At 31.8% G+C, this 25426-nt stretch overlaps 1 protein-coding gene and 2 long non-coding RNA genes across 8 annotated transcripts; 2 read left to right on the forward strand and 1 right to left on the reverse strand.

The window, feature by feature from the left end:
• Positions 1–1111: 1111 nt before the first annotated feature.
• On the reverse strand, positions 1112–12885 carry LOC117683845 (uncharacterized). 6 transcript variants are annotated; one of them, XM_066073982.1, is made up of 8 exons: positions 12781–12885; positions 12206–12260; positions 11335–11389; positions 9158–9246; positions 7839–8039; positions 7292–7432; positions 2791–2827; positions 1112–2668 (listed from the first exon to the last, which is right to left on the reverse strand). In XM_066073982.1, the coding sequence occupies exons 2-8, from the start codon at positions 12228–12230 to the stop codon at positions 2500–2502; spliced, it is 717 nt and encodes a 238-aa protein (XP_065930054.1). In that variant the 5' UTR covers positions 12231–12260; positions 12781–12885; the 3' UTR covers positions 1112–2499. The 6 variants fall into 6 exon arrangements, 5 of the variants coding, with proteins under 5 accessions (XP_065930054.1, XP_065930053.1, XP_065930055.1 ...); XM_066073981.1 differs by having other exon boundaries at positions 12745–12878; XM_066073983.1 differs by lacking the exon at positions 12781–12885 and adding an exon at positions 12498–12598 and having other exon boundaries at positions 2760–2827.
• A 1836-nt stretch (positions 12886–14721) lies between these two features.
• LOC117683777 (uncharacterized) lies at positions 14722–18993 on the forward strand. The gene is made up of 3 exons (XR_010710267.1): positions 14722–15064; positions 15146–15164; positions 18906–18993. It is a non-coding gene; the product is annotated as an uncharacterized lncRNA (long non-coding RNA).
• Positions 18994–19270: 277 nt separating this feature from the next.
• LOC105327863 (uncharacterized) lies at positions 19271–22501 on the forward strand. The gene is made up of 3 exons (XR_010710268.1): positions 19271–19696; positions 19975–20139; positions 22109–22501. It is a non-coding gene; the product is annotated as an uncharacterized lncRNA (long non-coding RNA).
• Positions 22502–25426: the final 2925 nt, after the last annotated feature.

The raw sequence follows: 25426 nt of genomic DNA on the forward strand, positions 1-25426 counted from the left end.
TATGTCATTCAGTCCAAGTTTAGTTACTTTTTAGTCATCTTTTAGTTGACAAAATAGCAAAGCTTCATCCGGAGAATTCTACTTATTACTATGGCTGTTTGTTTGAATCTAACTTTGTACTTTTGTAATGTCTTACAAGGTTCAATGATCATTAATTAATTTTTAATTTGCAGATAAGCCTCAATTTAAACATTAGAGATCAAGTCAATTTGTTTGTTAACAAATAAATACTCGATTTGATTGTATTCAATAACCAATGTTTAATATTAGGCTGATTTTAAATGAATATATATTAGGACCAAACGATACCTGACGACAGAACCTAATGATTGCATTTACGACTTAAATAATATTTCTCTTTATATCGTGATTTGAAACTCTAATAGTTCTTTTTTCGGTTGTTTGATAGTGTGGATTTTTACTTTAAAACATTCACTTTAGCTTCCTTGTTAAAAGGCCGAATATTTTACAAACGCCCCCGTTTTTACCTGTACAAACTTCAAAATGATGCCGCTTGTCGATCAAGTTTGAAACAATAGCACACAGTTTGATTGACGTGATCGTCCGAGCGTGATCTTGCCAGGTCCGCGGATTTCTGTTTACTAGCAATTAACAGCGTTATCTTTGATATCTTCCGTCATGTATTAAAAAGGGGGATTTAAAAATTGAATTTTTAACATTACCAGTATTAAAATTGATTATGAAAAATAATTATTCGGTGAATGAAAATACGCACAATTTATATTTGAATTATGTTTAATGTGTGTGACCTAATAAATTCCAAGAAAATAAATGGACAGCTCCATGTTTCCTGTGTATAGCGATTAGTAGCGTTTATGACCACAGGTAGACTGCAAGCCACGGAGGCTTTCACACCTCTAATAATTAAGCCTCGCCCTCACCAGAGATTTACCACCCGGTAAAAATGTTGTCAGTAATATTGTATGTGCTACACAAGCTTTATCCCATACTTTCAGATTTGTTGAAATTCATAATGTTCTTTACGTTTTACTTTTTGCTCTAAAACAGCGGCTTGATTAAACATGGCGTAAAAAAGTTGTTCAGCAATTACATATATGCAATTACTAGATAAATAGTGTGATGCATATGACCCTTAGAACAGTTAGGTAGTAATGTAACTTTTATTGATGATTAGATATGAAAACATAACAAAACGCTCTTTAACATATCAAATAAACTAAAAAATTGTACATGTGCTGTTAAAAAGAATGCATGACAATAGAATGCATGACTACGTATTTGACTTTATTGGTATAGATCAAATGAACTCGATCTTCTAGATAAGGAAAACCCATATTTTACGACATGGCATTTGTACTACATTTTCGCGCGGTTTTTGAATGTTAATAAACAGCTTAATACACATGTGTACTTGTCATTATTCTTTTAATCTTTCCGATAGTTTTTTGTCGATATATGTTAAATTTAAATGCTATAAAATTACAAAATGTGATGAGAAATGATGAACCTGATGAAGTTTGAATACAATAAACATTGTTATGGAGAGATACAGAAAATGTGGGTCAAACATAAAACAAAAAATATAAACAGTACAGATAGAATATATCTGGAATAAAAAAAATAGGTAACACTACAAATAGAATTTAACTATATACGATATCATATGATCCCATAATGATTTTTAACGTCATAGCCTACTGTAAACTTAAAATTAAATTGAAAAATGTGACCGTTTTATTGTCAAATATGGACGACCAACAGATGAAAAGCAAGTCAAAACCGTTAACGTCAATGGATATCTTAAGCTTTGAGCACCTGACCGTCATTAAATTGTGTGTGCAAGCAGGAAAATCTCTGATTGAGACCAAAGAATCTTAAATGCAGCTGGAGTTGACCAAAATGTGTCTAGGACAATGGTTTACGAAAGGCATAAAAATTGGCATCACGAACACTGTTTTTTTATGAACGAGTCCGATTAAGTCCACATCTTGCACAAACGGATTTTGCTTTATTTTTCTATATATTCAAAACTGCGTTGACAGAGATTCTCGGATCTAATTGATCTGCGGAAAACCTCAAGAGATATTATACAAAAACCTTAAAAAACAATCATCGCGAAAATATGAAATGGTGCTCCGTAAATAAAATCCATGCAAGGTAGTGATTGATATATATTTTGAAAATGTTTCAAGATCGTCAAATGTTTTGAATATTTATTTTCGATTGATAATCTTTTATTAAAACATACGTAATCCTTTAACGTACTTAGTAATTTTCCCGTAAATCCCTGTGTCCGCAAGCTTTCCTAACAGCCCTTGTATATATTTGTCTGCCATAAGTATAATTTTTTAAAAGACTTAATCTAATTCAAGGATAAGTATATGTTTCTTAATACATGTGCATGTATCTTAATCTCAATCATGAGAAAATATAAATCAAAAGAGGTGCCCATTTTCTTCTTTTAACGGACCAATGCATATTCTCCTGAACTATCCACTTGGTTTGCATTGCATGTTTTCATATGACTATAGTCATCATCACCCACGCCATGTTGTGGGATGTGGTCATAGTCTGGTTGAACAAAAATGTTGACTGGTTCGTGTATATGATTGTAAATGTCAGATCCCTCCATATCATCCTTATCCTGTTCATTGACATTTGGTTTGTGATACTCATAATAAAACACCTATAGATGAAAGTTTAAAAAAAATTAAAATCAAATAAGTTCAAACACTCATAGCCACCAATAAAGATTTTCAAAAAAAAATTAGCAGTACATTAGGTTGTTGATGATCTGCGAAGGACTACCTTAACAGGTGCTTCCTTTTGTATCTGTTTGTTACATCTGGTAATGATCAAACATAAATATATTTTAAACAAGATATTATAATAAAGTCATACATATTAATAATAAATAGATAGATAGATAGATAGATAGATAGATAAATAGATAGCTAGCTAGCTAGCTAGCTAGCTAGATAGATAGATAGATAGATAGATAGATAGATAGATAGATAGATAGATAGATAAATAGGTAGATAGATGGATAGATAATTCGCTTAAAACAGGAAGTACTTCACTTTAGGAAAAATAAAACAGTTGATCAGATGTTAAATAAAGGTAAGACAATGAGGTTTGATTTATCTAATTTGAAATTACGTTATTTGTGACACATTTCTGTTTTTCATTATGAGGTATATTATTCCAGAAATAGCAACTCCTAATACAAGTCCAGCAACTCCACTAGCCATAACCAAGCAAGTATGACAAGGTTTGATTTTGTCTGTTTCTCTTTGTACTTTAAACAAAAAAATTACTTTTTTCAAATGCCCATTCCGCTGAATTAGATTTATCGTAATCAAAGCAGATTGCAGTATGTTATTTTGCATGGCAAGTAAATTTCAATATGAAGTATTTGAATTACGCACATTTTTATAATCTGAATCCTACAGGAATTTCGTGAAAACCCGATATCAATCATTATGTGTAATATTCAAAGAATTATTCCATCAAACTTCGTATTAGTAATTGAAATAGCTATGAGAAATTGTATGGATCGATCCAAGCAAAATTGAACTCTACTCTCGTTCAATCAGACTCTAAGCTGTATCCGTTAATCTCCGACAAGCAAGAGAGACTCTATGCTTGTCGGAGATTTACGGAGACAGCCGAGCGTCTGGTTGAACGAGACTATATTGAACTCTGGCGTAGGAATACATACAATGTACGACTTCAAAAAATATCTTAACTGTTCGTACCATTTAAATCTGACTATTTACAAGGTATCTAAAAATGAGTTTCCTTTAAAAACAATGCTTAAGAACTCATTACATCGAATTGATTGATGAGAACTAAATGTTGTCAGCAGTGTTGATTTGTGCTTAGGTCCAAACACTGTTTCACTTTCGGTTAGCCTGAGTAACTGCATAGGAGAGTTGATTAAAATCAACTCCCAAAAAAACACTTGCAGTTAAACCATATGATATGCACAATTTGTTCATAAAAGGATCAAACTATTGGATTCAGAATTCATTTTTTTTTTGGGGGGGGGGGGGAGGGGGTATTTGTGATCTATTTTGCAGTCAGGGCTTATCAAGATTCTTTTTATGTTCACCTACTAACAATGATCAGACATTGTATGATATATCAAACTACATAATATAATTAACATATGAATATGGTTTAAACACATTTGTACCAAAAGTCGAATATCAGAAGTCAAGTTACAAGAAAAATACAGAGGGTGGCCCTTTTAGGGCACATTCACAACAAAAATTATGTGTTTTAAAAGAAAAACAAATCACACAAAACTTTTACATGTATCTTAAAAACTTATAGCTATTGTATGTGTTTGAGACTGTGGACCTCGGATATGACTGTTATCCGATAACATTTTTCATGGAAAGCTATTGAATATGTATATAATGTATATAGATTTACATATTTATCAATAACGTGTGGTGTATAATACTACTGTGATAAACTTTTGTCTTATCAAACGAATGATGCTAAATCAAACACTTCCATTCAGAACTATCTTTGACACAGTCCCCGCTTCAACACTACAACCATCACGTTTATGAAGCTTTACCTGTAAATTCAATATCATTACATCTTTTTATAAAAAAAATTAATATACATTTAAAATGGATCTTGTTAAAGATTTAATTTAAAAAAAAAGAAAAACAAGAGAACAATAGGCCTTAATGGTCTTAAGAGTGCCATTGCCCATACACAAACTTGTCGAGGAGTCTCATAATGCATTTAATTAAGTTTCATTCTGGAGTAGACTAATTATAATATTGTAATGATGACCACCTCCCTGTCTGAAATCTTTCAAAAAGGACTATGAAACCAAAAAAAATTGTAACGAAAAACTTAGAAATCACAATAGAGAGCATGATCTAATATTGAAAAGGTGCAAGACTCTGATTGAAAATAATTTTCCCATATTTGTTACTTTTCAAGATAGGTTTAATGTGTATATGTTTTGATAGATAACAATGTGTGTTGTATATATGTTTTATTTAAAACAACCTCCCATCCACCATCCCCAAGGACAGACAAAAACTCTTTCTGTGGGCATTTAAACTGTTCCAGCAATTCAACATTCTATTATCACCATCTGGCATTTATACCAAAATCATTTTACATGTACAAATGTAATGCTTATCGTGGATCGGTAATTTTTGTTAGCCAATTATTACTTTACTTTTAACGAGTTTATTTGTTTTATTAGAAAGTTAAAAAACTGTTAATGTTTCAAATGATAAAAAATACTTGCGTATCTCTTTTGACAATACACCTTCCTAATTATATTTTGTTCAATGAATAATTATTATATTTATGAACAAGCAAAGGTAGATAACTCCTTTGTAAAGAAGAGAAGATAACTCAATTAACTCCCCCCTGAACTCTTTCCAAATGGTTTTACAATATTTTAACTTTGATAGGCAGTTTCATTCTTTCTTTTTTTTTTAAATAAGTGAATTTACTCGTTTTTTCTTAAATTAAAATTCCTGAGCAGAATAAAATATTATCTATCTATCTATCTATCTATCTATCTATCTATCTATCTATCTATCTATCTATCTATCTATCTATCTATCTATCTATCTATATATATATATTATCTCCCTTAAAAAAATATGAAGTTTATTTTAAAACAAGAGGCCCAGGGGCCACATCGCTCACCAGAGCAACACTTGCCTTAATTCTGATCAAATTAGAATTACAGTATCAGAATATCTTGACAAATAAGTACACTAGATCTTGCTAAAAAATGAAAATCTGCCAATTTTTATCCACCTCTTTATGTTTTCGTAAATACCAAGCCCCTTTTGTTGTTGTACCTGTAAGAAGATTTTTCTCTATTCCTATATACACCCCCCACCCATTCCATGGCCCCACTTTTCTCTAGGGAATTATGGTTTCATCAAACTTAAATCTGCATATCATGTGCTTTCACACTAAGTACTGAGTTTTGGACCGAAAACTTTCCGAGAATATTTTTAAAGATTTTCTCTATATATTCCTATATAAAAATTCAAACCGCCATCACGGCCCCGCCCAACCACTAGGGTCTGTGATTTTGCAAACTTGAATTTACACTACCCGAGGATGCCTCTACTCAATTTTAAGCTTTTTTGGCTAAATAGTGTTTAAACAGAAGATTTTTAAAGATTTTCTCTATATATTCCTATGTAAAAATGTATCCCCCATTGTAGCCTCACCCTACCCCTGGACTATTATTTAAACAAACTTGAATCTATACGATCTGGGGATGCTTCCACTTAAATTTGGGCATTCCTGGCCTAATAGTTTTGAGAAGAAGATTTTTAAAGATTTTCTCGATATATAAAAATGTATCTCCCATTGTGGCCCCTCCCTACCCCCAGGGACCATGATTTAAACAAACATGAATCTTCATTATCTGAGGATAGTTACACGCCAATTTGAGCTTTCTTGGCCAAATAGTTTTTAAAAGAATTTTTTTTTAAGATTTTCTCTATATATTCCTGTATAAAAATTAATCCCCCAATTGTGGCCCCACCCTACCCCCGGGGACCATGATTTGTACAAACTTGAATCTACACTATCTAAGGATGCTTCCACTCAAATGTGAGCTTTCCTGGCCTAATAGTTTTTGAGAAGACGATTTTTAAAGATTTTCTCTATATATTTCTATGTAAAACTTGATCCCCCAATTGTGGCCCCACCCTACCCCCGGGGACCATGATTTGCACAAACTTGAATCTTCACTATCTGAGGATGCTTCTTTTTTAATTTGAGCTTTTCTGGCCTGGTAGTTTTTTAGAAGAAGATTTTTAAAGATTTTCTCTATATATCCCTATGTAAAACTTGATCCCCCTCTTGTGGCCCCACCCTACCCACAGGGACCATGATTTGAACAAACTTGAATCTACACTACCTGAGAATGCCTCCACACAAGTTTAAGCTTTTCAGGCCAAATAGTTTTTGAGAAGAAGATTTTTGAAAAATACCAACAAATTTTCAATAATTCTCAATTATCTCCCCTTTAAAGAGAGCGTGGACTTTCTTTTGAACAAACCTGAATTCCATTCACCTAGTGGTGCTTTGTGCCAAATTTGGTTAAAATCTGCCCAGTGGTTCTTGAGAAGAAGATGAAGATGTGAAAAAGTTTACAACTACGACGACGATGAAAACGACGACGACGACGACGACAACGACGACGACGACGACAGACAACGGACAAACTGTGATCAGAAAAGCTCACTTGAGCCAAAGGCTCAAGTGAGCTTAAAATAAAAAATATTACATTATTGACCTGGAGAACAGGTATTTGATTCCCTCAAAAACAGAGATCCTGCTTTACACTGACAAAATCCGCTCGTCTCATTACAAAAGGAATTAGTTGTACCATTTTCACACTGAGTGTCGCTGTCACATCTTTCTCTTATTCCACGATCTTGAAAAAGAAACAAATGAAGTGTCTTTTTTGGCAGTTTGTGAAAATTTAAAAATCTCTGAGCATAGTATTTATTTATATGATTTATTATTGTCGACAAGTAAACTGATGTTATTGATGAATTTAGAATATTTTTTCGATAGAATGTTGAAATATAAAAAGAAAACTGTGTTTAAATGAGTTCTCCTTTGCAACGAATAACAGTGTTAAAAAAGAGGAGTGAACTAATTCCACCGTGATTTTGGCTTCACAAATCGATTTAATATCAACACTAAATTATTTTTTTATGCTCCTTTCATATTAGAATACCATAGAGTAATTTATTTGTCGACAGGTAGACTTCTGCAATGAATGATTTTAAAATAAGTTATTCATAAAATGTTGAAATCTTCAAAAACGACATTACTGTGTATAAATTCTCCTTCGCAACCGATTCTGATGTTCAAAGAAGGGTTTCTATTTATACATTGTGTTTGCAAATTAAATCCATTTGAAACAAAAAGTAAATTAACTTCTATTGTCAATATTTTATATACGCTATCCATATGAGAAGACGGTGGATCAGTAGAAAGTATTGAACAATCAATGTGACATCCTTTAGTGCTATCTACAAACGTGAAACAAATACAATGATTAAAACATGTAAATATAGATGTCTGTGGTATTTTTTTCAAAAGACGAAGCATATTTCATGTAATATATCATGTTTAACCTATGTTTTAACTTGGTTACAATTCTGACCCTAACTGGGTTTCTTTGGAAATAACAAATAAGTATTACTTTTATATTATAAAAGTACAAATATAAAGTTTTACAGGAGAGAAAGAGAGAGAGAGAGAGAGAGAGAGAGAGAGAGAGAGAGAGAGAATGCAAAGGTTTACATTAGTATTGTTTTACATACTTTAATAATTATCATTTCCAGTTTATGGTACTTTATTTAAAACAATTTCATAATAAAAACAACATGTTAGACATGTTAATAGTAGAGAAAGAGTCTCAGAGAGAGAGAGAGAGAGAGAGAGAGAGAGAGAGAGAGAGAGAGAGAGAGAGAGAGAATGTCAATTTTTGGGGGTCTAATGTGTATTAATATTATTTAAGCTTATATATATATTGAATTCTTTGAAAAATTATTTTAAAGAAATTGCAGTGCTACATTTTTACGTAATATTATTATGAAAAAAAATCATCCAAATGAAGTGTTATCTTCGTGAAGAAACTTATCGCTATTATTACATATAAAACAACAGTTGATGTATTCAAATTTGGTAACTCTAGTAAGTATTAACATCTACATATTGATGCCTGTGGTATTTTTTTATAAGACAAAGTATATCAATAAATTCTATGTTTTAACCTGGTTTAAATCCTGACCCTACTTGGGTTTCTGGGGAAAAACAAATCAGTATTACAGAATATCAATATATTGAATTCTTTGAAAACTTCTTTTTAAGAAATTGCACTGCTACAATTTTAAATACAGTAAAACACGCTTATAACGAAGTGACAGCGACGGGTGATTTTACTTTGTTATAAACGGAATCCGTTATATCCGTCAACTTTACAACATGTAATAAAGTCAAAGTGAATGAAAATTACTTCGCTGGAAGCGTCAATTCATTATTAGCGTGTTGGCTATAACCGTGTTTTACTGTAATATAATTGAAAAAAGAAATCATCTGGATAAAGTGTTATCATCTTTTAGAAACATCACCAAACGTGTTGTACCATTAGATATGATGTCAAAATCAACCGTTCTAAATTCACAAGCTTTGTTACTTCTAATAAATAACGGAATGTCCTCAAGGCATACGGAACTAAAGAAATAACAAAAGTTTAATGCACCATTATGTAAACATTCATAAACATGAATTAACAATAACAAAAACATAAACGTGAAAATTTAAAAAAAAATACTAACCTAACAATGAACACCTGTTTATAAAATGTTATCTGTTAAGTAGATTTATTTTTAGAACAAACAATTTTTTAGCTTATGATTCAAATTGACAACATTGACGTTATTAAAGTAATGTTTTATACACATGTAAAAATTTAATGTATAATATGATTCGTATATTCTCTGCTCACTGATTCGCTGTTATCCAACGATCATGAAAAACCAAAATTAACGTTACACATGTATTCACCTGTACATTTACGTTATTTAGGAGCTAAAACGTAAGCTCATATTCGATAAGGTCCAATATCTGCGCCCCCACATACTTTTAAAAAAATCATATTGTATCGAAATTTTGTTAGTATGTAAAGTTAAATATGCAAGGTACAGAAATATTTAAGTTTTACAGCATCATTCATTTCTTGTGGCTCGAAGAAGTCTCGAAAATGGACCAATTCCCGCCATTTCGCAGAAGCATGAATAATTAACCACTTTTTTCCTTTTTTTAATCGGCTCTAACAAATTTAGAGCGCATCGTTACTTCAAATTCATTTTCACATATAGTATTGTTTATCTTTATTTGCAAATAATATCATAAAATATCGTTGAAGCAAGCATGCTCTCAATGTAGAATGTTTAAATGACTCGCAGGAAATACAGTTTTTTCTTAGATAATTATATACTTTTTAAACATTAGATCATCCTCGATAAATAACATCCCTATTAGGAAATGTATAGTTACACTTTAATTACATATGTTTTAATATTTAATATTAAGTAAGTCTCTTTGAGTTCAAGTCAAAGCAGAAAATTTCGAGGCATCAAAAGCACTTTATCTCGCATATAGTCCTGTGGTTTTATTTCTAAATAGGACTTAAAATAGATCGGGAATGTCCAAAATGCTATTATTTGTTTTCATAATCTTGTCGTCTAACGAAATAACGCGGTTTTTTAATATTAATCGAATAAGGAGGTGATTTAGTTTTCATCGATTGATAAACACTAAATTCTGTTCTTGTTGTTGTTTTATTATATCTAATCATCTAATGTAATACCAGCTCGGTGAATATTGAACTTCTCGGGTAGCTTAGTTATCGTGTTGACCTTAAAACAGCAATAAATGTACAGTATCATTGTATGGTTTTTCTAAAACATAAACTGTAAAAATTTGATTTGTTAATTTTTTTCTACAATAAAATGGTATATTGCAAACAGAATTACCAGATTGTCTGTATTTTCTATAGCATTGAATCATGATTTTTTGAAGTATACACTCTCATAACTGCCGCTGTGTGTGCATACAAATTGAGTAACGCGCGTTAGCGCGTTATGAAAATTTGTATGCATACACCGCGGCAGTTATGAGAGTGTATACTTCAAAAAATCATGATTTAATGCTTATATTTACATTTTTTCAACTTCTTGCCTTGTCTGCAAATGTGATTCATGCCTTAAAATTCCTATCTTATTCTAAGGGTAAGTTAATATTAATGGAAGAGCCACAGTAAAAGCCACAAGCGTGAACTTTGATTTTCGCTTGTGACGTTGCAGTTTGCAGCGTTCAGCGTTTGTGACGTCATAATAAAACTCGTCAATTTGACCTTTGACTACTTGTTGCATTTAGAGGCATTTGAAGATCACAGAATTTAATGGGAAAACACAGTAGAATGTATATAGCAAGATAAGTTTCTAAAAAATACAGGCAATTTTACTTTGAATATTTACATGGATTATTTTTTTTTATTTGAACCTTAGTCCAACAATTAACCCAACTGTGTAACACGTAAAAGGTAATCCATGCATTGTTGATACACAAGCATACTAAACTAAAATAAAAAAGAAATTGCAGTTTAAGACAGAAAAATTATTACAGAATAATAGAATGGCAGTTTTTTATATAAAAGAACACTGTATACAAAATTGTTTTTAAGCAGGACATTTTTCTGTACTCAGAAGGACGGATACATAGGAAGGACGGATACAGGTACATGTTTATTTGACCTACCTCACAAAAAAGTCAGCATTTAGCAAAACGCAGGAAATTTGGATGGCGGAAACATCTTAAAATTGATAATATGATATATAAGTGATGTACATTTAACAATAAGGAGCAAAAAATGCAATAGTTAACATAATTAACAATTAGAATATTCAGTATAGTGTTTATTTCCCCCTCAACATTAACAATTCTGACCTCAACATTAACAAAATTAGAAAATATGTAAGAAATCGTCATATTCTGTAGCACTGAGGATATCTTTCAAGAAATTCACGTAATAAGGGGTGATTGGGATTCCCCGGGGCCCCATAAGCACCGAATATGAAGGCCAAAATATTGGATATTTGATTTAAGCCAGCCCCTTGAAGCATATTTCCACGGAATTTACTATTTTCACCAGGCTAGCTTAGCCTGATAATGGTCGTGTAAACCAAATTCCTTTGGAGGGTTGACTGAACATTCCTGGGGCCCCATCCTCATTAAATATTAAAGCCCAAATATGGGATACAGGGTTTTAGCCAGCCCCTTGAATAGTATTCCCATTAGAACTGTATTTTATGAACTTTTCTTCTTTCACCAGGCTAGCTTATCCTCTTTACGGTCGTGTAAATCCAAGTATTTTTTAGGGTTGACTGACTTTTCCCGGGGCTCCATCCTCATCAAATATGAAGACCCAAATATGAGATAAAGAATGTAAGTTAACCCCTTGAAAGATATTCACATTAGAAATTCAATATCCGTCCTCAACTTCCTATCGTTATGACTGTTAGAAGATTTTAAGATGATGATATAATAACTAAGTGAACATTGTAAAGTATCAGTAATGAGGACATCAAGGTCATCTTATTTTCAAACGTCTATTATAAAATATACTTACATATTTTTATACAGCGGATCGCCATTATCTTGTTCACAGAACTTTTTTTCAAAACCTAAATAAAAAGAAACATTAATAGAAAAAAAAATGATGTACGCTCATTTAGGTGGAAGATTAAACGACATTATTTAAATAAATCTACACTGTCATTCAGAGGAAAGCTGGTCTGGTTATTTTTTTAAAATAAATTATTGGTTATTATAAGAATAATTTAATCTTCATTAGAGCAAGGCATTTGTATAAATGAAAGAAAATTGGTTAAATTTTAAATGTACACTATTAAAACATTTACAAAATAATACTTCATGGCTAAGAAATATTGTCTAGTATCTTATTGCAGATCTCATGATTTAGTTTTTGAGCAGCCAGCCTCCTAAATAGAAACAAGGCTTTTTGGTGAAAAAAAAATAATCATCAGATAAATACAACTCTACACAATTGTTATAACACAAAATTAGCATTATGTGTCATATAAGAGACCAACGACGGCATTATATTATTTTCAAGTAATCGAGAGACCCATTTGACAAAGTGCTTACCTGACAGAAATGCCAAAAGTTGACCAAGATATTTACCTTCTTATATGATTTATAAATGATCTATTAAAAGACTATATACTTTTTTCACAGCTTCTTGTATAAAAGAGCAAAATCTTCTGTGTTAAAAACATAAACTTTACCCAATCCTTCCTGGTATTTTTTATCGTTAAAAAGGCAACGATCTTCTAGGATATGAAAACAGGAAAAAGCTCATAAGACATTTAATATTGGTATATTATTCTTATGTCTAATTTACAACGTAACATTTATCATATCATAAAGTACAAAGCCGTGTATCTTGTGAATTTAACTCACATGGATCTAATTTTAGTTGACTACTGCCCATTTAAACCATATCGATATTTATTTCATTTGGTAAGTAGCTACATGATTTTACATATGCACAGGAGTTATAAACTCATCAAATTCGTATGTTACTATTTGTTTATCATTTAACCTAACACTTAAAACACCAGTTTACTATTAACACATGCAAATCCATCCAGGGTAAAAATGTTCAATGGAAATAAAGCCCCAAATGTCTCTCAGATACATATCACCACCAAAGATAACTGGGATATTGTTAGAAACATATTTAAAATTTGATGTTTAACGTTATTTTTGTTAGCTAGCACAGTTAGCATCACATTTCTGTGAGTTAACAGTTCATGCACTGTCAATATAACGCAAAAAGAAGTCAATTATCCCGTGCTTGTTTCATGCATATGATTTCTATAACCAAAATTAAATATACCCTTCGCTTTGTTGAAAAAAATAAACAGCATATAAAATGGTTTACTTTAATTTGCAATAGAGTTTTCGAAAATCTAATGATACATGCATCATAGTTTGGACCTGATTTCATTCAGTGTGCACCATCTTATGTCTATTTGATTTTAAGAAGAAAATACATATAATGATGGAATGTCATTAGTTACAGAGTGCAGTTACGGAAACGTATATGGGCTAACACTTGTTGTTTCGTAACCTACCTATTGTTCCCCCTTTCATTGTTTCGTTAACATATACAGTATAATTGTCATCTTTAATTCATATAATTGGTTTTTATGATTTGACATGATTTGATTAGCTAGGCAAAAAATGTTGACACATCAATTTTGCGGACGCAGGAATTCTTTTAGAACATTGAACCACTCTCAGTCTGAATCTACATAATTTTTTAAGACCAATTTTTGTTCATGTCATACCATCTGCTTGTTTGTTTTCTTTTTCCTCCTAGGCCTCATATTTTATAAAGTGCTAAATGCCTAAAGAAATGGTATCGCTGGTGATACGTTTGTGTACAAAATCATTTATCATTTCAAATATAACCATCGCAGGCGGCTTTAAATTGTTTCAGGAGATGCAAAGTGAAAATTTTAACATTTCTTTACAATATACATTTCTGTTCAATGAACAATAAAATGCATAGGAACATTTAATTGATTTCTATAACAATAAAGCCAACTAAAATGCGTTTCTTCAAATAACGTCGTTTTTCAATGCAAAAAACTTTAATTATATAATTTAACATTAACTCGAACTGCATACATAACATCATCATTTTGTAGTTGCTAAATATATTTGAAAAGTTTTTTGGACGTGTATGACATTGTCGATATGCATGCGTATATTTTCTTTCAATATGGACAGAAGGTTTGTGTAAAATAAAAATATTATATTTAAAATTGCTCAGGAACCAATAAGAAAATCCGATAAGTTATGTAAAGTACACATCCGTGTCGACGTCTTCACTTTGATTGTAATACACTTAACTGTAAAAGCTACCTATTTGCCATGCTTTTAACACGAACATTTTTTCTTTACTTTTAAGTGTACGCTTTTATGAAAATATTTACTCTCTTAAAAGCTTTAATCTGATCTTAAGTTCCCTTTTCCCTGTATGAATTGATTTATTTCTATATTGAAATTAAAGCTTTCTCATGGATTCAAAAAACTTAAATTAGTATGAAACCTGCTGATAAGAAACTACTTTCTTCAAGGCGATATGAAGTTTCACGTTGTAATTGTTTTTCTTTTCTTTTCTGGAAAACATCAAATGAGTCACTCATCCAAAGCGGAAAATAAGTTTGTTTACGTGCAATCTGGCGAGACACAATCAAATTCTTGTATACTGAACGAGTTTGCAATAGATAACTCGACAATATCCGCTCAATTACAATGTGGAATGCCTTGTAATGCTCTTACGCAATGCGTTGGAGTGGATATCGTAGGAGACGAAGCAAAAAGCTGTCGCCTTTTATACGGCTTTCCTGCTCTGATACCATCTGACACAATATCAGACGATAGATATCAGAAGGTAGTATACTTTCCTCTTTATATGTCTGAATGCGATCCTTTTTTGTATTTGATATTTATATGTATTGTTCTTTTGTTGTAGTCAACTGGAATCAGCATTGGTAAGTTGACCCTTTAAATTCTGATTAATTTAACATTTTCTTTGGTAGTAAGTTACATGCATGAATAAGATGAAAATTTGAATTCTTTATATTGATAACGATTTAAATCATAGAAACACTAAGTTAAACTATTTGAAATAAGTATTAGCTATAGTTCAATACTCAGATGATATATAAATGGAAACAAATATCTCTAAAGAATTCATAATATAAAGCTTAAGATCAAATTAATGCCTGTAAAAACCAAACGGCGGTGGTCACAAATACTTTCATTTTTTGCAACAGTATAATGATAAGCAACAAATATAAATATTTTTTATTATTTTGCAATATGACACTTAAAGTAATTCAATGACCAATTGGGAGTAATTGGAACAATTTAGTCTCCTTAGATTAGAACAATTCATAACATTTTCGAATTAACTACAAAAACTGCTGAGAAATGCATATTTTTGACGTGTTAAGAATACCCAAACTAAAAACACAACCCTTTATAATGCTGCTTCTTTTTTAACTCGTTGTATGATGCAAATGTGGAATACCAAATTTTGATATCTCCTGATGATAATTACACATTGATTCATTTAACACATAAGTAATCATTGTTTTAGGAAATTGAGATTTTCATATATGGTCGCGGATAAAAGATTCCAATAAACTCAAAAGGCTTTATGATTAAATTTATCACGTTTGACAATATTGGTCACCTCATAGTATTTATAAAATAATTTGTTTTTACTTATACAAGGGTTGTTTTACAATTGTGTGGACAATTGGCGTTCTTCTGTTAATAGGAGACTCAAAGAACAAACATGTGCCTCGAAGAGTTTAATATATTTGCATTAAAACAATGCGTCAATCTAAAATATGTATGAAATTAAACTAGAATGATAAAAACATGCTAAATAATTAAATCGACCGGCGGCGCGCAATGTTAAAAACAAGAATTTAAATCAACATAAGAAAAAAAACAATTAATATATTGAATTTTTTTTCTTTACCAAATATATAGTTTGACCATTATAGAGTTTTCAAAAATTTACTAGCGCATTTTTCGACAAGTTAGAGTTTGAATTCATAGTTAAATTGCCATGTCATCGTTTGAGGTTACGCTGTGGTACAGTCACATGCAAAAGAAATTCGGTCACAAAATGGCGGCGTGCTTACATTGGTGACGAATGCACAAGAATAAAACAAGCTTAATTTCTATTAAAACTTATGAAATAAAAAAAACAACTACTTACGGTTTCATATTTTGTTAGGTGTCCTTTAAGTCTGATGACCTGTTGAATACGATTGGGAATAGATCCATACAAACTTTTAATGTAAGCAGGCGTAATTTGAGTCCAAATTCGCCGAATTTCCTCGATCAAATTTTCCTTTGATTTAATTGCGCCACAGCGTTATTGAAGTTTCCTTTTAATGAAAAGCCACACATTTTCAATAATATTCAAGTCTGGTGACTGGGCAGGCCAGCTAAAAAAATGGATTCGATTTTTTGCAACATATTCTAGTGTTGATCTGGCTCGATGGACGGGGGCGTTGTCGTCTTGGAAAAAAATATTCATTTTGGGGGAAATGTCTAGCAAGAACGGGCCATAAGTTTTCTTCTAAAATGTCTTGATATTTGGCAGCATTTATGTTTCCTTCTACCGGCGTCATATTCCCTACGCCTTCCCAAGAAATGCACCCCCATATCATGACTTCATACTTAGCCTGTGAATTCCGCTTCTCAACGAGGTTGGGTCGCCATCCTTCGTCTTTTTTCCTCCAAATCCGAACTCTCTTGTCATGGCCAATCATGATTTTACTTTCATCTGAAAAAATTACACGTTTCCAATTCTCAACTGACCATTGTCTTTTTCCCCGACACCACGCAAGCCGCTTCTTCCTATTGTTTTCCTTTATAACAAGTTTCTTCTTAGCAACACTCCTTCTGTAATTATTTTTATTTAAATTATGTTGAATAGTCCTTCTACTCACTGGTTCAGGTCTTTCCTCGTTAAATTTGGCAGTGATATCTGACAGGGAACACCTCCGATTTGGTTTTACAATCCTTTCTAGCTTGCGATAATCCCGGGGCTTGATTTTTGGAGGCCTGCCGCTTCTCGGTTTGTTTTCTAGGGAACCCGTCTCTGAAAACCTTTTGCAAATGTCAATAACGGTTGATTTTGGTATGGCTATAACAACTACGTTTTCTTTATTTGTAAACAAGCAGACGATAAACAAAAGTGTCATGTGATATACCACGTGACTAATTTCTAAATTTAAACAATTCTACTTCCTGTAGTGCTAAAATTGTCGGACAAGGTCGTTTATTTTTTACTTTCGTTTTCAAGCGTAAACACGCCGCCATTTTGTGACCGAATACTTATTGCACGTGTCTGTATATGTAAATAATACAATTTTGCGAAGGTCTGAAAATAAATCCTCATATGCTCAATTACTCTAGCGTCAAAGAAAAAACTAGACAAGTATGGTGATATCAAGTAAAAAAAGAAAAGAAAAAGCGACCGATTGTAAGATACATAAAAAGGCTAAACAATACATTTTAAGAAATATACATTATACAATAAGACATACGGGACTACTTTTGAATCTCCGAATCGTTTGTACAGGTGCAATATTTTTAACTAGACATTCCTTGTGAATATGCATGCAGGACACATGCTCAAGGATTTTTTTCATGATATGTTCTGAGTTCATTCCTTAAATTTAGAATACATAGACAGAACACATAATTTATACATAAAAGCTGTCGACTGAAATTTCATAAGACTTCTTGATTCTTTTCCCTTTTCCAAACAATATCCAAGATTTCAATTCCGAGATCTAAATATTTTTTTTGACGAAAACAATAAATAAAAACAAGTTTTACAATGCAAACCATTGCAATGAATTAACCCCGAACGTGTTATGGAGAAAAAAAGTTTACATACTAATATATACATAGATTACGACAATAAACATTGACCAGCTTTAAAGAAAATAGTTCCTTATTGGGCTTGTATCTTTTAAACTAAAAGTATTTTAGGATTCAATGTTAAAAGTGTATCCCTACCATTAATTATGATGCATATTTTACATGGGACTGTTTTATATCGGGAATAGGGTACATATATAATTAGAACACACACACAAACATACACACACACACCCATATGTATATATATATATATATATATATATATATATATATATATATATATATATATATATATATATATATATATATATATATATATATATATATATATATAACACAAAGATTAAGTAAATGTAAATATCAAACAATAATTCTGAAATTCATTTCGTGTTAAATTTACTTGGGCTGCATCTTTCATCATCATTTCATTTTAAAATTACTAAATAAAATGACAACCTATCAAAATTAAATCTGCTTTACTTTGTACGTTAACAACCTAAATTTTGGTCTTGTGTTTCTGTTGCAAAAGATGACAATTTTTCAAAAGCAATCTATACATGTGTATGCAAAATTTATAGGAAACTGCATTTTGAAAACTCTCGGAAATTTTATGTTGATATTTTCTAAATACATTGTAATTGTAGCTCCAACAATGTTTGCTTTATAATGAGATGAAATGCATTAATTTTGAACAAAGAATATTCTTCGTCTAAAAGAAATATACAAAATTGTACAATTTCACTTAGAATGATTTTTGTACATGTATATTCAGACACTTGAATGAATAAAAATGCTTTCCATATACTTTGATGTAGGAACAGATTATTATTGTTCTGTGCAACTAACGAATGGGCAAATCATATCTATATTGTGCAGTAAGGGGACTCATAAATGGATGGTAAGATAATATCTCTCCCTGTCTTTCTAACTGTCTGTCTGTCTCTTTCTCTCTCTCTCTGTGCATGCTATTTTACACATGTGTGGGTGCAGGCAATGTGTTTCTATATGAAAACTTACTGAATTAAATACTCCAATGACTCTTTTTTAGAAGTTTTTGCCCCCCCCCCCCCCGATAACAGTTGAGGTTTAGTTCCATCCGTTTAAACGTATCTTTTCATATTTGAATGAAAATAAATGTTGCCTATCAGCATGAAATGGGATCCAGTACCGCCTCCCTTATTGCTACATTCCTGATTAACTTTGAGTTACAGAGTGAGAATATTTTTACAGAAGTTATCTCTCTTATCAGAAGGACATTCAACTTAAAGCATCTTAACTCCAACAATTTAACTTCGAAGCGATGATTCTGGTTTAATGTTTGTTTAAGTTTTTTTTTTAAATTTTCCTGTTTATTGTTAATGTCAACTCAAACTACGAATACATGTAATAACTATTAAAACCATATGAAATCACACAATAGCACACTCTTTTATATATTTGGTAGGACTCTGTATATTTTTATACGTAATACATTCACTGCTTTATTTTGTTTTTGTTAATGATGAAAAGCTCATTCAGAGACGGTTTGATGGATCAGAAATTTTTAGGAGAAACTGGATAGACTACGAAAACGGCTTTGGCTCTGAAGAATCGGAGTTTTGGATAGGTAAGGATACTACTAAAGTCTTGCTAGAAAAGAAAATCCGCTTAGACTTGACCTTGAGAAACAATTTACGTACATTAATATGCATCTTGAATGAAAAATATTTGTACAGTCAGCTGTACCACAATTTTTGCTATATTCTGTTTTTTCTGAATGTCAAATCATATATTAAAGAACGGATACCGTCCACTTAACACACGATTATATTTTAACTGAATGACTTGCCAAATAATAAGGTTATCCATTTTTTATTTTCTTTTAATTATTTTTTTTATGTGAAGGTAACCAGAAAATCCATGAATTAACAAACGATGGTTACACGTATCTTCGAATAGAAATGATGGACCATGACTGTGTTTGGAAATATGCAGAATATTCGACCTTTTATGTTCAATCTGGCAGTTCCAAATATAAACTGCAAGTCAGTGGTTATAGCGGGAATGCAGGTACTGTTTGTCTTTTTTCTCCTACGTTCTCAATTCACTATTTTTGATAAAACAAGTATACAATAGTGCAAGGTGTATCGACCATTTGGGTTTCGTTGGGAGCCATCTCAAAATACAGGTACATTTACTTTAGGAATGTATAAATTGTCATTTTCCGAACTTCGAAACAGATTTAAAAAAATACTACAGTAGCGAGTGTTCTCAAGTTGTAATTCGTGATAAGTAATATCATTTTGTACTTTATAGGTGAAAAAAACCCTAAATTCTACTTAAAGTCTGCTTATTGGAAGGGGGGGGGCATCTCAAGTAGTCTTGGTGTTACCTGGTATGGAAGCATAACCGCGATCAACATGTAGACAGCTTTACCGTTGCCCAGAAAAATGCACCAGCCTGTAACATCCCCTCCCTTTTTTTGGAGGGGGATATGGCAACCGTAATGACCCAGCTGTGCGCCTTCCAGATAACATACAGATAATGACTGCTGACCCCTAACCTATCTACTCTTGGAACAAATTAAAAGCATACATAACATCCTCTCCCTGCTTTAAACGCAAATGGCAGGAGACAACGGGTGATCAACTACTACTGTGAACTTCCCACTACCGCCATGGAGATTGATAAATGCCCCCCCCCCCGAAATATTACCCAATCCCACACTAAACGATAGGTCTTAAACATGGCAGGAAGGGGGAATGAATGATTACACGCTTGTTAATGATGGCATTTTTGCCCAAAATTATAATGAAACTGGAAATATTTATGTCACAAAAAGTTAGTAGGCAGTGCTTTTGCATAGCACACAAGGTAACTTTATGGGAGAAAAGATTGTTTGGCAACAGAATAATCTGCATTGTTGCTCGCAGATTGTTTAAAGATATTTGGTTTATAATGATTGTATCATATGGATAAAGGACTTATTAGAAGTTAAGTCATTGGACCTTAAATATAAAATTAACCTATTAGAATGACACATCCTATCTGTCATACATGTACCCGCTATACTCTCTTTGACTTGGTGCCACTGCAGTCTTTGTATGCCATCCCAGGTGATTCTGGATGGCAGGTCGAGTTTTGTACCCCGGAACTGGGTCCGGCCTCTATCCTTGTCCAATAGAGAGAGATAATCCAACTATCCAGTTGGACACACCCGGAATTTAGTTTAAAGTATGCCATTAACTTGATATAAAGTACTATTGAATTAATAGATTTTAAATGGAAATAAAATCTCTTAATAGATGGAATAACTTAAAGAATAATTTACATCCTAGACCTCCGCAGGACAATGCCGTCGTGTCTCCATATAGCATCTTTCCTGCATCCCTCAACCGTCAGCGAGGGTTTCTGGCAATCGATGGCGACCCGTAGTCGTCTGGTGACGTTTGTGACTCACAGGAGGAATGTTGACTTAAAATGTAGAATGAATTGGGATCGATTTCCCTCTCTGATTTATATTTTGCTCTTAAGAGATGAATCTGGCATGGTTCCTGTTTGCAATAATGAGTAGTCGTTACATGACTGTTTACTTGAACGACAGGAAGAAAACCTCGATTTCATATCACACCATATCGCCAATGGAAACTAAATTAATTTTGTACTTTTTTAAATTCATCAAATAATTTTGATTATTTGCGTTAACGATTGAACGTCAAATAGATTTCACTTCATGATAACAACGTTGATTAAATTGAGTATTTAAGGCTAACTATAAAGCTAATATATTTCTAAGAATTATTTTCCAGTATTGTTAAGCAATCTCTACATAATAAAAATTAAATAGAAAGATCAAAGTAGTATCAGCATTTCAGTTTATCAAACGGTCTTAGAATTTTTTTTCCCAGTATTGTTAAGTGATCTCTACTTAATAGATACTAAAATGAAAGTTCAAAGTAGTATCAGTGTTTCATATTATCAAACGGTCTTTGCAGAAAAAATGTGCTTTATAAATAACAATTATGTTTTCACATTTGAGGAGACAGTATGTGGTACCATGACGGAATGTTCTTTAGTACGTACGACAGTGACAACGATTACTGGTCAAATAACTGTGGATTAACCAGGCGCGGAGGATGGTGGTATAACTCATGCCACAAGGCAAATCTTAATGGAGAGTATGGGAACACAGATTACTCCAACGGCATCAATTGGTACTACTGGAAAGGTTTCTATTACTCAATGAAGGAAGTCAGAATGATGGTGCGAAAACCCTAAAGTTGACTGCTGTAGAAAAAGTCATCAGTCATACAAGGGTTTGTTTATCCCGTTTTTCTTTTTAAAAAGTTGTTTAGTGCTTGTCAAATCTTACTTTATGCGTATTTTTAATGGAATGGTCAATGTTAAATGCAATAATGTTTGTTTTTCATGCATGTTTACAATGTATAAATGTTTGTCTTATGAGTTTATATCATTAAAAAAATCAATAGTATTTTCAAAATTGCTCTCTTTATAAAAATAACAAATAATCCTTCCAAACATTATAAATCTTTTCTAGAAGTTTGCAAAATTTGAAACTCGCCAAGATAAAATTATAAATAGATTTATTTATTCCTGCTTTTATCAAATTACAGTTACAGTAAACATAATCTTTCAGATACGTTAACATCTGAAAATAAAAACGTAACTTCGTTTCTTACAAATTCAGATTGTAATTCCAAAATCTTCAAAATATATATTTACACTTTTGGTTGATAAAGTTTCAAAACTTTAAACTTTGAATTTTTCTTTGATAAGACACAGGATGGCATCTGATTTGATTCTTAAGTTAAATTATTTCCATTTACTTTCTTTCCTCCTATTGAATTGCATTGATCGATTTGAGTGATATTTACGCATAACACGGAAGACCAAATTACCAAATCTAGTGCGTATGAATACATTTTTTTAGTGTTTCTAGACGAACATGTTTGACTTGCCTCGCGATTTCAAACCGGATCATGACCCGATATTAAACTTAAACTTAGGAACGTTTTATCGATTGAGATATTTGTTAACAGTTGGATGAATTCAATTTATTTATTGATTATCATGCTTTGGGTTATATCACTCAATTAACATAATGAAAAATAACATTGTGTAATTAGAATTTATAGCGATGTGCCCTATTTTTGTCAGCATACTGTGGCTGTTCCAATTGCTCCTCCGTTAAGGGCACTTTACTCGAAGAATAAGGCAGAGATATAAAAGCATTATTTCTATTGCGCATATTGTATGCACACACCGTTGCAGACCACATCTTTTAAAAAAAAATAAGATTCAATATACTGTAAATCTAGTACACGTCGGTGAATAATTCAAATAAAGTATGACTTATTTTTTTGTTCATCTTCTAATCATTCTTAAAGGAACAAAAACATATTTTATAGACGCGGCAAGAGGTGAGATTTCACTGGGATTATGCACTAACATAAAGTTAACTGCACATTCAATTATGATGAATTCTGTTTCTTCTACATATTGAACTTTTGCGGTACCTTTTTATGATTTGAACCTTCCTTCTTGGCATTAACTCAACGGCTAAAACTATTACGCCTATACATTTATATTCGAATCTGTTAAATTGTATTCTTTGATATGACACTCAAGACAAATTCACAAAAACATGAAATGTCTTCAACTGTCCTTGCAGTACCATTTAAACACAAAATAAAAATATAAAAATTTCAAGTTAAAACTGATCTGAACCTATTGTATGTATTTAAAGATTAACCGATCATTAGCTTAAGGTTTTGAATTGCATCTCACGATTATTGTTCGTCGAAAAGTTATCATTTATTTTTATTATTTTAATCATTTACAATATTTCTTTGCTAAATTTTGTTTTGAAATCATTCGAATGACTCAACATACACAGAGAAAGCTTAAATGGGTAAACAATTATTCATTTGATAAATTACATCAAGATTAGGATCGTAACAGGAGTTGAATAGCATCAATATTTATACTTTAATACAAAATTAATATTTGTTTTGCCTCGGACTAGAATGTTTCGACATCATTGGATGACATAGTGAAACGATTCTATATACATGTACATGTACAATGGCATTCAGGTTTGCTCAGACAACTGACGAGAAAGGTACAACATTAGAGAATAAGCCTATGAATTTAATTGTTATGTATTATCTTTTGTTGTTTTTATATCAATTTTTAGGTCCTCGACAAAACAAAACACTTATTAGATTTGTTACGGTTTACAGAAATTTGTGGTGTCGGTAAAGTCCAGAGAAGGCTCGGCTCCACATCGCCTTCTATGGACTTTACCGACCCCACACATTTCTGTAAACAGTCAGTAACAAACCTAATAAGTAATATTGTTTTGTCATATAAAACAACAATTACTATAACAATCCAAAACATTTTACAAACAGAATAGAACACATGAGTTTATGATCAATGTGTGCCAACTTAATTGCCTAAAATCTTCTACATCAAATGATATCTAATGATATTCTACACGTTATATGTTCCCAAGGGTTTGGAAATCCTAGTATAAGCGCTGTTAGCAAACATCTACATTATCAATCTGTTATTCACCTGTCACTTTGTTATTTGTAACGGTACCTTGTTTTGGAGTAACAAAAACGTTTATATGCGCCATCGTTTACAATAAATTCGATAAATTGAAAAAAAAATGGAAAAATTCTCTCAGTAATTATTTAGTTTTAACACATCAATACTGAAGAAAAAGTTGGGTGGTCAATATCGTTGGACTATTCTACATTTCAATGAATGGTTATTTGTTTATTTCTAGTTTGATACAAGGGGCCGTCTAAAATAATCGTGGATACATATAATTTCACTCTAAATAACGACGCAATTTTCAGAAACGTATCATAATGATTTAATATTGACCATTTTTTTTTTATAATTAAGCATATGTTTAAAAATCAAAGCAATGTACCTACTTTCATTGGTGTTGTTATATATTTAAATTCCAGTGTCATTGCCGGTGATATCAAAATGTATCGATTTTGTAAGTTCAAATGCCGTATAATTGAGGTATGAGCGGTGTTTGCTTATTTAGATATGAATATTTAATCGTATAATGACTTAAAAATATATAAATATAAGTACATTGTAATAAGGAATAATTCTTTGAATATTATGAGGTGATAATTCGGTCGGGGCGTGATCTTATCTTTCATAAAGCTCTTCGGGCTTTTATTAGATTTGATCACACCTCGACAAAAAGTATCACCTTATAATACTCAAAGAATTAATATGCTTTATTTCTTAAATCAGTATTGTCTATTCCGGCCGCATAGCTTTGTGTGACGTCTAAGGTATATCG

This window comes from Magallana gigas, chromosome 10 (assembly GCF_963853765.1).
Source record: "Magallana gigas chromosome 10, xbMagGiga1.1, whole genome shotgun sequence".
Taxonomy (NCBI): domain Eukaryota; kingdom Metazoa; phylum Mollusca; class Bivalvia; order Ostreida; family Ostreidae; genus Magallana; species Magallana gigas.